We start from the raw sequence: 13,265 nt of genomic DNA, 5'->3' as shown, positions 1-13,265 counted from the left end.
CTCTGATTGGCTAAGCAATGTAACGTGATCCTCTGATTGGCTAAGCAATGTAACGTGATCCTCTGATTGGCTAAGCAATGTAACGTGATCCTCTGCAGCAAGTGATGGCAAAGCGGGGCGTCATCACGACTTTACACAAGTGTGTCTTTACCTCCACGGCAGAGGCTCCSCCGAACCCCTGAGACCGACTCACCGAACCCCTGGGGTTCGATCCAACCCAGGATAAGAACCACTGGTTTAGAGTCACATTCACCCAGTCACAAACACACACATTTATACAACATGCAGATCAGCAGGCAGTTTGAGGTTAAGTGTCTTGCCCAGGGTCACATGGACATGTAGCAGGAGGAAGCTGGAATTGAACCTACAACCTTCAGATCTCAAGACAACTACTCTACCCACAGATCCACAGTCACCTATAAATTCTTCTGTTTGATTAAAATGAAATATTACATAGAAATAATTTCTGAAAAATTTGTGTCATCTCTGCTGTCTTTGTACTGACTTAGAAAAATTCTAACCGTTTACGACATACATGGAAAGAGCAGTTTCAGCAACCCAACCACAAATTCCCTAAAATCAAAATTGAAATTCAACGTCAGCAGTTTTTACCCAGAATGCTGCAGACCATTCCCTGCTGGCTAAAACCTCCGAGGTGGTCGACCACTTTCTGTCTTCTCTTCTTCAGAAGAGCAGCATCAGCAAAGGCCCTGAAACCAACAAACCAAATATGCATACATTGAACCAGACATTCAATTATTCATTGGTAAGATTAAAGTGTGTATTACATATAGGAGTTAAATCTGACATTTTGTCATTTTATTTAGACTTTAACAATTTATAATAATAATAATAATAATAATAATAATAATAATAATAATAATAATAATAATAATAATAATAATAATGGTAAGACTTTTTTCATCTGCATGCTTCTAAATCTCTACTATGTGGAAAATATTTTTCTAGTATTTCAGTGAGATGTTTACTTTGTCACAAATCTAATAATGTGAGTAATTTCTTTAGTTATTGAGTGATGATTATGTTTGCTGTCTTACATGATTCAATGTTCAGTTTTCTTCATGTTAATGTGTCAGCTGGTAGAGCATGGAGTTAAGTAAACAAATGTCATCTTAAGTAATCTGTTTTTTAAAAGGTTGTACATCTTTACATATTTTTTTATATTTCTTTTCAACTTGTCATTTGTATATATGACAATTTAGAAATACATTTTGCAATTATGTGTGATTGAATCAAATTTTTCTTGTAATAAAAAAGCCCACCACCCTTAACAGCCACCTCAATAAAAAATTGTAAAATATCTCTAAATAAAATCATCATTCACTTACTTTTGGCAATATATTTTGACACAGAACATTTTAGAAAAGTCACAATAGAAACATTTTGAAAAAAAAAAAAAAACATTGGTCAAAACTTTATTGACACTCCAACTCACATAAAACAAATGTTTATTAAGCTATTTAAGTACGGGTCACTTATTTTTAAATGCAAATGTAAATTTCAGTGTCCAGGAACTTGAGTAATTTTTTACAATTTAATGTTTCTCTGGGGTATTAATATGATGTAACACCAATTTCTCAAGTAGACCAAAGTTCAACTTGCAATGCAAACAGGTGATAGTGGAGTTTTTAAAAAATCTGCAAAGTTCACTGCTGCAGAACTGCAACAAAAAATGGCATCTCCATGACAACCACTAGACACCATCTCTCCTACTATCCTTACTGTGAATGAATGGAGTTTGCTGAATGCTAATGGGAACAGAGCTGGAGCCATCCATGAGAGTAACATTCAGCTAGTGGCAAAAAACAGTCTACGTAGGCCCGCTTGACCGAAATAACAGAACATTTTTAATATAAAATGTATTACTCAATTGATTCATTCTTCTTTTTAGTTAGTTGGATGTGTGGAAGGTGTTTACCTGGCTTGTTGGATGCAGTGCAGCCTAAAGGTAACACTTCCTGTGGTCTCAGTGCAAAAGCCAAAGCGACTCAACCTCTCTCCCTGAAGCCAAACACAAACATAATATCTAACATTGAGGGCTTTAAATCTTTCATTACTTTTGCAAATGTCTGCATTTGTGTTTTTGAAACATAGACACTTTTAATTTAGAGACAAACATAAATGTCACCGCCACAACAGTTTTTATTAAAACTAGATGAAAAAAGGATATGTTTAGGAAAGCCTGTAGATCCACTTCAATATAATATGTAGTCATTTTCCATAAAATAGGATATGCAACACATATCCTATTTTAGGATATGTTTGTTTGTCAGATTAAAAGTAAATTTTAAAACTAACAAACCTTTAGCAGGTGTTAAACACGCTTAACTAAGCCCACATTTCTGTATTAAAAAGTTTTTTATTTGTCTGATGTAGTATTTTAATTTTAAATGTTGTGTTTTCAATTGCTGAAAGCGAAAAATTATCATGATCAACAGAAATAAAAGCTTGAAAATAACAGTCTTTAGTTAATCTATATAATGTGTTTCACTTAGTGGCTTCAGTTACTAAAATAAATGAACAATAAATAAATGGAAGATATCTCATATGATGAACTGGACTCCATGTGCAGTTTACCAGTTACAAGTCTACCTTAAATGTCCCTGGTACTCTGACGTAGCTGTTGTCTTCAAGTTCTGCAGAACCTCCAATAAAGAAGCGCCTCAAAGCAGAAACTGTCCCCGTCTGAACAGGTCTCCATGTGTGACATGTCACTGTGTGTTTACCTTCCACATATGCAACAGACATTGCAGACTATTAGAACAAAACATTTCACATCTAAATCATATTTTGCAGTAGCTCATTTGTGTTCTGACCTTTAGTTACCAGATTAATTTATCATATGTAGGTTTTGTAATGTTGCACCATCAAGCCAAAAATAAATAAGTAACATTAAGTACTGGTAAAATATAAGCAAAGACTTTCACAAGCTAGTAATTGTAAAAAAAAAAAAGAGAGAGAGAAAAATCCACAAATCAAAAGAAAAGACTGATCTCAAAAATAGGAAATGTTACAAGTTTTGTAGCTTCATAACCTCAGCCCCAGTTTTTAGTGGAGGATTCATACCAGGCATGGCGGGAAACAGTAGATACCCGTAGCCTTCAGTTCGGTAACGCTGCCAGAAGTCAAGGGACAGGACTTTGAAGTAAAGCACCGGCCACTGGGGAATTAATTCTGAAATTTAAAAAAAAGAAGTCTTATTTTTGATATGAACAATTATTAGGTGTTTCTGTATGCTTTGAATTCAGCTAGCATATTTGCTGTTAATACACTGAATGTTGTAAATGAGGGATAAATAAAGGATTATTCTATTCTATTCTATTCTATTCTATTCTATTCTATTCTATTCTATTCTATTCTATTCTATTCTTCTATTTCAGATTGGTCAGTCATTGTTTTATAGTCCAGAAAGATGTAGTGAAATTTTGAACCTTTTTAGGACCTTTTATACTACTCCGGATATTGTTTTTACATGAAAACCTTTTCTTTGTGTTTGAAAAATAATCACCATATAAAGAATGTGTATGACTCCATTCTTGCTGAAGCAGGGTTGGGAATAACCTTGTAATTGCATCAAAGTCTAAAAGACAATTTCCTGAGCATGGTTAAAAAGTGTGAGGCTAATGATTCTCCAAAAATAACTGTAGTTGATGTTTTCTGTAAAATTATACATTTTTCTCTTGTTTGCTCACATTATCTTCTTCACCTTACATCTGAAATTTGATGTTAGCAGTTATGATAAAGACAGATTTGTAATAGAACATACAAAACTGCTTAACTATGTTTTATATTTTCAAGTAAATAAATGTGGAGCAAGCATATCAATAATATCCAGATATCCAATCTACATTCTCTATAAAGGCAGTTTTTCAACATCATTTAAAAAAAAATAAAAATTTGTTTGCATGTGAAGGTGAGATGCATAAAGATCAGAAATGTGTTTAACAAAACATTTATGTCAGTGTACATGGGGCAATACTCCTCCATGCTTTAAACCACATTTTTGTGTTGTTTATGCAAGAAATAAAATCAAAGGGCTACTGACCTTCGTTTTCTTTTTCACTCATGTAAAAGGCCTCAAAGCTGAAAGGGTAGCTGAAGAACGCTACGTTTTCCTGTTGACAGATTTCAAATGACAGATTTTAATACATTTCCTTGGTAATTCCCTAAAGTTAATAAATAAAGTGCACACCTTCCCCAATGATTTGGTCCTGCAGGTCTGAGTAACCCCTGACATCGACTGGAACGGTAAACTGGACCAATCTTAAACACATACCAAGTAAAGAATGCAGCAGATAATTCAATATTTAAGCAAAATCTTTCACATGTGGATACAAAAACCAAACTGGGCACAGATGTTCCTAGGAGTCTGCCTTTTTGAGAAAAAAACAAAAAAACACTAGCTACTGAAAGTTTAAAGATAGTCGTCATGATCATTAAGGAAATTGTATTTTTGCACATAAAACATTAGCAGAATCTAACAGCTAAACACAAATACACAAAACAATTAGTGAAAGCTAAAGCTAACCATTAAGTCTCATCTTCTTCCAGTGTGAGACTCGCAAACAGCAAAGTCCTCAGTTTTTGATTTTGCTACATATTATTACTTCACTATTCATACAACTTTTCTAGTTGAATGAATAGGATGACTTCACCAAAAACATCTGATGTGACATAAAGTTAATTCAAGTCATGAAAATGGGTAACGTTTTCTGGCAATAACTGGTTTAAAAGACTAGTAAACCTCAACCATCTTGAAAATTGACCTTCATCCTGAAATTTAAGTGGCTAATGGGAAATATTAGAAAACACACAACCTGAGGGGTGAGCACAGAATTTTTTATGCTTGTATCCAGACTTGAATGATCTTTGCAGTAATATGCTGCTCTAAAAGTAACCTGGTAAAATTAGACCTCAATACGATCAAATACATAGTATAAGTGACTCACTATTTGGCAATTCCATGAAGAAGTTGATGTACAAGTTATCGTATTCAAAGTCGTTAGCCGACACTGGAAAGAAGAAAGATACGTGGCAGCTTCAAAGTCTAAATGTGAATCTCCATAACAACATCCAAACACCTTTCCTCACCTATCTCTCCATGCAGCAGGTAACGTAGGATACCTACAGGAGGCTGCAGGACAAAGCACAGACAATATTTACAAAATATTTTTAAATTTCGGACCGTATGGCCTGAACTGCTCAATCAACAACACAAGCGTTTGTTCTGATAATATGTCTTTTACCATTTCAAAGTCCTGCCCTACAAGGCTGTTGAGGTACTCCTTGTGTCTGTTATACAACTGCAAGCAAACAAAGGAGAATGTATTAATATATCGGTTGTTTGACTCTATGCAGCACATGAACTCAAATAATCTCATACATCTTTGTACATGATCTGCTCTCTCTCTCGCTCCTCGAGTTTCATCACTCTGGATGCGTTCTCCAAAGTTAAGCGCCACACTTCTCTCTTCTCACCATCCGTTACAATCCTGCAAAACAGAACAAGCATCACTCTGACTTTTAGCTGATTGACTTAACATTGTTTCTTCAATGAAATTCTCAGATTTTTAATTTGTTTTGCTTTGCAAAAGTATTCATGCGCCTCCTTCCACATATTTCCCAGGTCTCCAACATGGCTTCTAGCATGGTGGGTTCTAAAAATTAGTTGACTACTGAAGATAAGTGGTTACAATGGATTTAATGAAAGGGTACCAGACTAAAAAGGGTCTCTTCGAGTATTGTTAAATTGTACAGATAAATGTGCGATATTTTTTGACCACTACAACTGTTTTGTACTTTAAAATGCAGTTTGTGCTTGTCATTGTGACAAACCCTAAAAAGAAAAGAAAAAATCTTGCCTCTGTTAATCTTTGTTAATCAAGTGAACGTCATAATTTTTCAATTATTATTTGTACAATTTTAGAAAACCATTCTTCATTTTCTTTCCCCTTTACAATTCTGATCTACTTTGTGCTCATCCATCACAGAAAATCTCAGCAAAACACACTGGAGTTTTTGACAATATGTAGAAAAGATTAAGGGGGGATCCTCCATGTGTTTCCTTTTGCTATGATGTGTTGTAAACTTGCCTGTAGGGCTCTCTGCCTTTGTTGAAGTTGGGTTTTACAATGATGGTTCCACTACCATCGGTTTTTATGGTTGCCAGCAAACACTCATTCTCTTTCTGACCCAACCTGAGACAGCGGGTGCAAAGAATAGAAAACAACATTCGCAATAGGCACTCTCAGTAAGTTGATTGGTGAAAAGTGGTGATGGTAATATCACTAAGATACTTGAACTTGAAACATATGAGTTTTCAAATATGATAAACATATCTCATAGTCTTACTTTCCAGGTGGGCCCAAGTCACCCATGATGTGCATGGTCTGCATGGCGTTGTTTACCACATGACTGCTCTTGACAAACTCATCTGTGGGATCCCAGTTGATGATTCTTGACTTAGTGATACTACTATCCCTGTAAAAAAAACAGATATTTTTGTAACATTGGACTTTTCACATCCAATTTTTTTCAGGCAGAGATTTGAGCATTATTTTGTTTAATCATTTTATGTTTGCCTGCACTGGATTTTCACCTACATGGTGCGCCTCTCTTGCCGTCTGTGTCTGACACTGGCCATCCTCTCAGCCAGGAAGGTGGGACTTGATTTGGTGGTGGAGACCAAGTCATTGTGCTGTTTTCAAGATGGAAAATAAAGACAAGATCAAAGCCATCAATCAAAAATATCAACTAGATGCAGAGATGCAATTAAAACTAATTCGGAAGAGTATTCCGACTTCTGGAAGAGTATTTCATTCAATAACTATAATAATAAAAAGATAAAAACCAAAATTCACCAGTTGGTGGAGTGAGAAACAGTTGGTGTATCGATCGTGATCAGTGTATGTGAAAATCCTCTGATTGCGTCGGCCCTTGGCCTTGTTGATAGCCCTGATTTCTGCGTGATACTGGCGGTCCAGCGGAGTCTGACAGGCTGCCTCGTTCTGGAACAGTTCCACTTCATACTGGAACCACAGACAGAAACATGAGGTCATGTGGAAAACAATTTGAGACCCTATGATAACATGTGGTTTTTATGGCATATTTGGAAACTGTGATATTTAAGATACATGCCAGCAATACTGAGTACTATAAATAATCAAGAAACTTAAGTCAATGACCATAAAATATTTTGTTAAATGCAATAAAAGTGACAAGGACAGCTCAAGAGTTTAAGGAGGTTTAAAGATGTGTCAATAGATACTCACAAGTGGAGGACATTTAAAGCAACTATCAACATGCCCAGTGGTCCAAACAGTGTTAGTTTGGACACCACAACAGAGGACATGTTTTCTATAAACCAAATACAGAATTAAAATTTAAAAATGAATGGATTAGAACTTAAGGGAAATCATTGAAGTAGCACTGAAGTTGATGATGCACAAAAGATGGAACATGGGTTAAATTATAAAATTACTTTGATTAAATTATACGTTTTTGAATTTTAGAGACTCTTTACAACATAATTTGTAATGTGTAAAACATGTAGAATATTTGATCTGCATGAAATGGTTCATTCCTGGTTGGAGCACTTGATGGTGACGGTGTTCAGCAGCAGTAAGTGGAAGACAAGAACGACTGGCAGTAACTGCCATATGCTGCTAAGAAAAATAACATATTCATATATTTAACTTGTCCCTGTTACCACTTAAAAACAGATGAGTCAGTCAGCAGCAACTCTAACCCACGTCCCTCCTGACCCGTCCTCTAATAAGTGAAATTAAAGCTGCAGTATGTAACTTTTATTAAGGGACAAATTTTTTTTTACATGTTTGTTTAAACTGTCATTATGTTGTGACAGTATTGCATTAGAGATAATCTGTGAAAAATCTATTTCCTCTGCTTTCTCCCAGTGCTAGAAACAACCAATCACACAAAGGAGTTTTAGTGCTGTCAATCACAATCTCATGTGGCTGCTCATCCCTATGCTGTAGCTAGCGCAACCTGTTGTTAATGCTCAGTCTAGTTAGCATAGCTACCAATAAAAGCAGATAAACATTTTTCCTGTAATGATAAGTTGTTTTTCCACCATTAGCACATTAAGTAGCGAGTAAATTAGGTTGATTGACAGCGCTAAGAGCGTCCTAGTGGTTCTGATCGGTTGTTTTGGTCGGAACGGTGCATTACTTTAACCATCCATCCATCCATCCATTTTCTTGCACCCTTGTTCCTTAGTGGAGTCGGGAGGGTAGCTGGTGCCCATCTCCAGCTAACGTTTCGGGCGAGAGGCGGGGTCACCTGGACAGGCCACCAGTCTGTCGCAGGACACACAACCATGCACACACACACACACACACACACACACACACACACACTCACACCTAGGGACAATTTGGAGAGGCCAATTAACCTGACAGTCATGTTTTTGGACTGTGGGAGGAAACCAGAGTACCCGGAGAAAACCCACCATGCAMAGGGAGAACATGGAGACTCCATGCAGAAAGACCCCAGGCCGGGAATCGAACCCAGAACTTTGTTGCTGCAAGGCAACAGCTGCAAGGCAACAGCTCTGCCAACTGCACCACTGTGCAGCCCCATTACTTTAACCAGTAATCGTAATTAGGGAAGGTGAAGGAGATTGATTGTTTTCACAGATTATCTGTCTCATAACAAACTGCTACATCATGACGGCTTTAACCCTCTTACGACCAACCTGCCGGCGCCTACAGGATTCGGCTTGTGCACTTCCCATTACCGTAATTCAAAAAAATTCCAAAAGTGCAGAAAAGCTGAGACATTGCGCTTTCAGGGTATATATGATACATTACGGTAGTCATGAGGAAAAGTTGTGACATGAGCTTGACCAATCACAAGAAAGATTCTCCGTAGTGTCATATTTGTCACACAACCTACAATGTATCGTAACTCCTGAACGGTTGGCCGCATTCAAAAAATGTAAAAAGTATTAGAAAGTGCATAAAATAAGCCTTTCAACGGTGTATCGCATGTACATGTTGCAGCAGATATTAGAGTAAATATTTTCGTTACGGAATTTCCCTGCGGAGCTTCGTGTTGAATCAGCGGAATATCGGTGAGAGAGACAGAAAACGGCAGAGGACGAGTTAAAATGATGGAAATGTCTGAAGAAAAATCCACCAGACTGACAAAAGATCCCAGAAGGCTGATATCTGAAGGCAGTGAACATGAGAGACCTATAACCAGTTTATGTAAAATATTTGTACAAGCTAACGTTAGACATATGAATGCTGCACAACCATTGGCTAACTGTTACCTCCATCTTGATTCCTGCATAATTTGTTCAATAACTATTTATTATGCTAAAAATAAAATTGTGGTCTTCAAAAATAATGTCCTAAGTAATATTTTTACCTAACTTGATTTTGGCAAAAAGAAAAAAAAAATCACCACCACTTTGCTTCTGCCAAAAGATGAATTATGAGAGTAAAGAAATAAAAACAACAAATCAGCGAGAGTGTCCCCTGCCTCTTGACCACTGGAGACAGGTACCAGCACCCTCTCAACCTGGAATGTGATAGATAAAGTATGGATGGATCCAGAGTGGGATTCTGTCTGCAGCTGGAGAGGAACTGCTTTAGAGCCTACCACAAAAAATGAAAACGCCTGAAATAATTTAATAAAAAACAGGCATAAAAACTTGTAAATTGGAGGCCAGGCTTCACAGTTTTCTCTGCATTTATGTGATATAGTTGAAAGTTGAAATTGTTCATCTGAAATTGTTTGCCCCTGTCATTAGGAAGTTTTTGTTCAGTAATAAACCTGAAAATTTCAATTCCGATTTTTGTTTTTTTTCTCTTTAAACTGTTTGTTCACAATTTTTAATAGACAGAAATGTTAAATAACAATCAAATACTGAAAGCTGGGGTTGTTCTGGAGCAAAAATTCAGACTCATTGCACATTTTTTGAGAATTTTAAAGCCATAAAATCAAAGAAATACCAGGCGGCCCAGTTACAATTATGGTCTTAAGAGGGTATGGAGAAAACATATTTTTTATTAAAGTTATGTACTGCAGCTTGAATAAAATGCAACTACATAGGAATTTTTGAGAAGTCTGGATTGCTTCATGTATATTTTGGGTAACACTTTATTTGAAGGGGTGTGAATAAGACTGACATTACTGATATACATTTGTTATAAAAGTATTACTGATTGCACTTTAAAAATTAGGTAACTTTATGTTATTAAAGGTAAAGTTTAAACAGTAATGATTTCTTGGTTAATGTCAAGTTGCCATAACAAAGACATTTTGAATAATGTCAACTTTGTATTAAAAGTGTCATAAGTTACCGAATGACACTTTATGACAACAGTCATAAATATTCATGAAGGCTTATTCATGTTCATGTCTGGTGTTATGTCATGTTTATGACAGTGTCATCTTATTCACACTCTTTAAAAAAAGTATTACCATATTTTGCACTTTGGCTATGACTGTTGCTCGTGGGGAGACATTTCAGTATCTAAAACTAATAGGAAAAATTTAAGCAACCTACTTGCATACTGTATGTGGACTGTTGCATGTAAAATTCATGATCAGTAAATATTGTGTTAGTATCAATATTAGATCAATGAAAGCAAGGCAGTTTCAAGCCTTTAAAATTGTGACGCTTTTGATGGGTCAGACAGACTCAAAAAATTGTAACAGCAGCTGCGTGGGGGGTGGGAGCCAATAACATTTTTTGTCATGGGGCCCACGATTCCTGGCGGCGCCCCTGTTTATTAGACCAGTTGTTGGTTTTCAGGGACAAACAGACTAAACCACTAAAACTTCTACCTGACTGAAGAGTTTCTCCTGCCAGCCAACCACTACCTCCTCTTCATTATCGCCTGTCAACAAAAAACAAAATAGATGCCAAATGACTGGAATCCACTCTCATTACCAGTGACTAAACATCCTCTGATATGCTCTTGACCCATCACTATTTGTCCGTTCCGTAAAGTAGTTACAGTACCTGTCTGGCCCTGTGAGGTGAGAGTCTTCAGTTCAATGTCCTTCCTGCATTTCTGGGACAGAACCTGGTCCTGGAGGTGCTGTGAGAGGACCGCTGTGGAGGTCACCTTCTGTATACGGACTCTGGCGTGCGAACAGAAATGTCAATACCATGGAAACTGATATTTATCAGTTACATTTAACAGCTTTATTCAAGAAGCTACTTACTTTATTTTTAAGTTTTTGATGGCATCCCGGGAGCGATAAACAGCATCTCCGGTGTGTGTGTTCCAGCACTCTGCCATTATCAAACAATCACAGCCATCGGTGTTCTACATTAGGCCAATCAATCCTCATCAACTTAACATTTGCTAACCAGACACATTTTATAGGTGGAAGGTCTATAAACTAAATACTCGATGAGGTAGTTAATCAGCACAGCAGCTAAAAGGAGAAGATTCCGAATGTTCGGCACAGAACACCGTAAAGTAACGGTTGTCGTTTCCATAGAGATTTCAGGTGGGGCTTTTCTTCGTTTAAAGTATGAAGGTTTGCTTGGGATCTGCATTGATCATTACCGCCATCTACTGATCTGGATGAAAATCTAAGAAACGCGAATAAATACGAATAAACAACAACAACAACAACAACAACAACAATAATAATAATAATAATAATAATAATAATAATAATAATAATAATAATAATAATAATAATAATAATAATAATAATAATAATAATAATAGAAAATTTAGGATGTAGTGTAATAACTTTATAGATTGTTTTATTGATGCTAAATATTCCCTGAGATATGAGCATATTATTTTTGGTTTTCATGGTAAGTATACAAGTGCAGGCAAAAGACTGGCAATCAATCTAATTATTACATTTGACAAATTTCATATTCAAAAATGTACATTTTCATCATGTTCACCTTTTTTTTTTTTTTTTTTTTACAGTTTTGGTTAAGGAAATTGAACTTTATTTATCCACTATTTCCAAGGGTACGAACAAAAAGCTGGAAACACATATGAATGTTGTAGATCTCTGAATATTTTTATTCAGAGATCTGTCATGTCTTTAATAACTGCTCTCTATTCTATGTTTTTCATACCGATGCGTATACTATTGAAATCTTCACCCCTGGGAAACTTTGTAATATTTGTTGTTTCTTTGTTTTTCTTTGTATTTGTAAACAAAGATGTTCATTAAAAAAGACAATAACAAAGAGCTCCTGCCTCTGAAAAAATAAAATAAAATAATAATAATGATGATAATAATAATGATGATGATGATGATGATGATGATGATGATGATGATGATGATGATGATGATGATGATGATGATGATGATGATGCATTACAAAGAAGAAGAAGATTTTGAACAAAACATTTATTAACAATGATAAAGTACACAATTAAAAGTACAATTAAACAAAAATATCACATCAGGACAAGCTTAAAACTGAATTAAATAAGATGCTTGTTAAATTCTCCCCGAGTTGATATATTGCACAAAATCGCAATGAAGCCCCATAGCTGCAGAAAATCCTCCCTATGCCCAGCCCAAGAACAATATTAGGAAGAACACTGACCACTATAGCGACTGCCAAGCATGATGGTGGCCACTGCACCACTGGTCCTGCTGCAGTGGAAAAACTGAATAGAACAAGAACCAAACTTCCAAATCTTTTACATCTAATCCTCAAATCAACAACTACCAAGTTGAAATTTGAAAATGGTTGTTCCAACAAAATCACAATAACAATGCTGGATTTTCTAGAACAATGTTATGATGGGACCAGTCCTTTATGTTGGAGGCACACAAAAACAAATATAACAAATACAAACAACAACTAAACAGGACAATATTTAAATTAATTCCTTAAACAAGTTAGCCAAAGAGCCACTTGCAGCTCTGGACCTTAAGGTTCAGACTTGGTTTTGGAACCAAACCGACATAGACTTCTGAAATGGCATCAGCATCAAACTAATGAAAATGTACGGCTATAAAAATGTTACTGTGTCTACATGAACTTGTATAATTTGGCCCTCACATGAATTAGGATTTACAAAAAATTTATATTTACACACCCAACTCTTCTTTTAAAAGACAGTTATTGTTGGTTGTATAATCATTTAATCTTTGACAAAGAACAGTTCAAAGGCATTACAAAAAAAAACAAAACAATTTTAATGACATTTATGCCAATGATGAGCGTATCTACATACTTTGTCCAATAGGGGGCAGTAGTTCACCCCCAATCTCCA

The 13,265-nt window shown here is 35.9% G+C and overlaps 1 protein-coding gene across 2 annotated transcripts in view; it reads right to left on the bottom strand.

The window, feature by feature from the left end:
* mks1 (MKS transition zone complex subunit 1) overlaps positions 1–11,531 on the bottom strand; it is a 16,533-nt gene extending 5,002 nt beyond the window's left edge. For both annotated transcript variants that reach the window (XM_008428681.2, XM_008428682.2), the window contains exons 1-17: positions 11,224–11,531; positions 11,018–11,139; positions 10,840–10,892; positions 6,882–7,049; positions 6,624–6,718; positions 6,373–6,501; positions 6,114–6,218; positions 5,405–5,513; positions 5,268–5,324; positions 5,113–5,155; positions 4,971–5,033; positions 4,214–4,284; positions 4,067–4,136; positions 3,088–3,195; positions 2,614–2,747; positions 1,940–2,022; positions 613–710 (exon numbers count right to left, since the gene is read on the bottom strand). In XM_008428681.2, coding sequence (XP_008426903.1) covers positions 613–710; positions 1,940–2,022; positions 2,614–2,747; positions 3,088–3,195; positions 4,067–4,136; positions 4,214–4,284; positions 4,971–5,033; positions 5,113–5,155; positions 5,268–5,324; positions 5,405–5,513; positions 6,114–6,218; positions 6,373–6,501; positions 6,624–6,718; positions 6,882–7,049; positions 10,840–10,892; positions 11,018–11,139; positions 11,224–11,300 — 1,585 coding nt within the window. In that variant the 5' untranslated portion in view covers positions 11,301–11,531. The remainder of the gene's footprint in view (positions 1–612; positions 711–1,939; positions 2,023–2,613; positions 2,748–3,087; positions 3,196–4,066; positions 4,137–4,213; positions 4,285–4,970; positions 5,034–5,112; positions 5,156–5,267; positions 5,325–5,404; positions 5,514–6,113; positions 6,219–6,372; positions 6,502–6,623; positions 6,719–6,881; positions 7,050–10,839; positions 10,893–11,017; positions 11,140–11,223) is intronic.
* Between the last annotated feature and the right edge of the window lie 1,734 nt (positions 11,532–13,265).

Source organism: Poecilia reticulata, linkage group LG14, assembly GCF_000633615.1.
Source record: "Poecilia reticulata strain Guanapo linkage group LG14, Guppy_female_1.0+MT, whole genome shotgun sequence".
Classification (NCBI taxonomy): Eukaryota; Metazoa; Chordata; class Actinopteri; order Cyprinodontiformes; family Poeciliidae; genus Poecilia; species Poecilia reticulata.
Note: the sequence above shows the minus strand (reverse complement) of the source record. Positions and strands in the feature narration are given on the sequence as shown.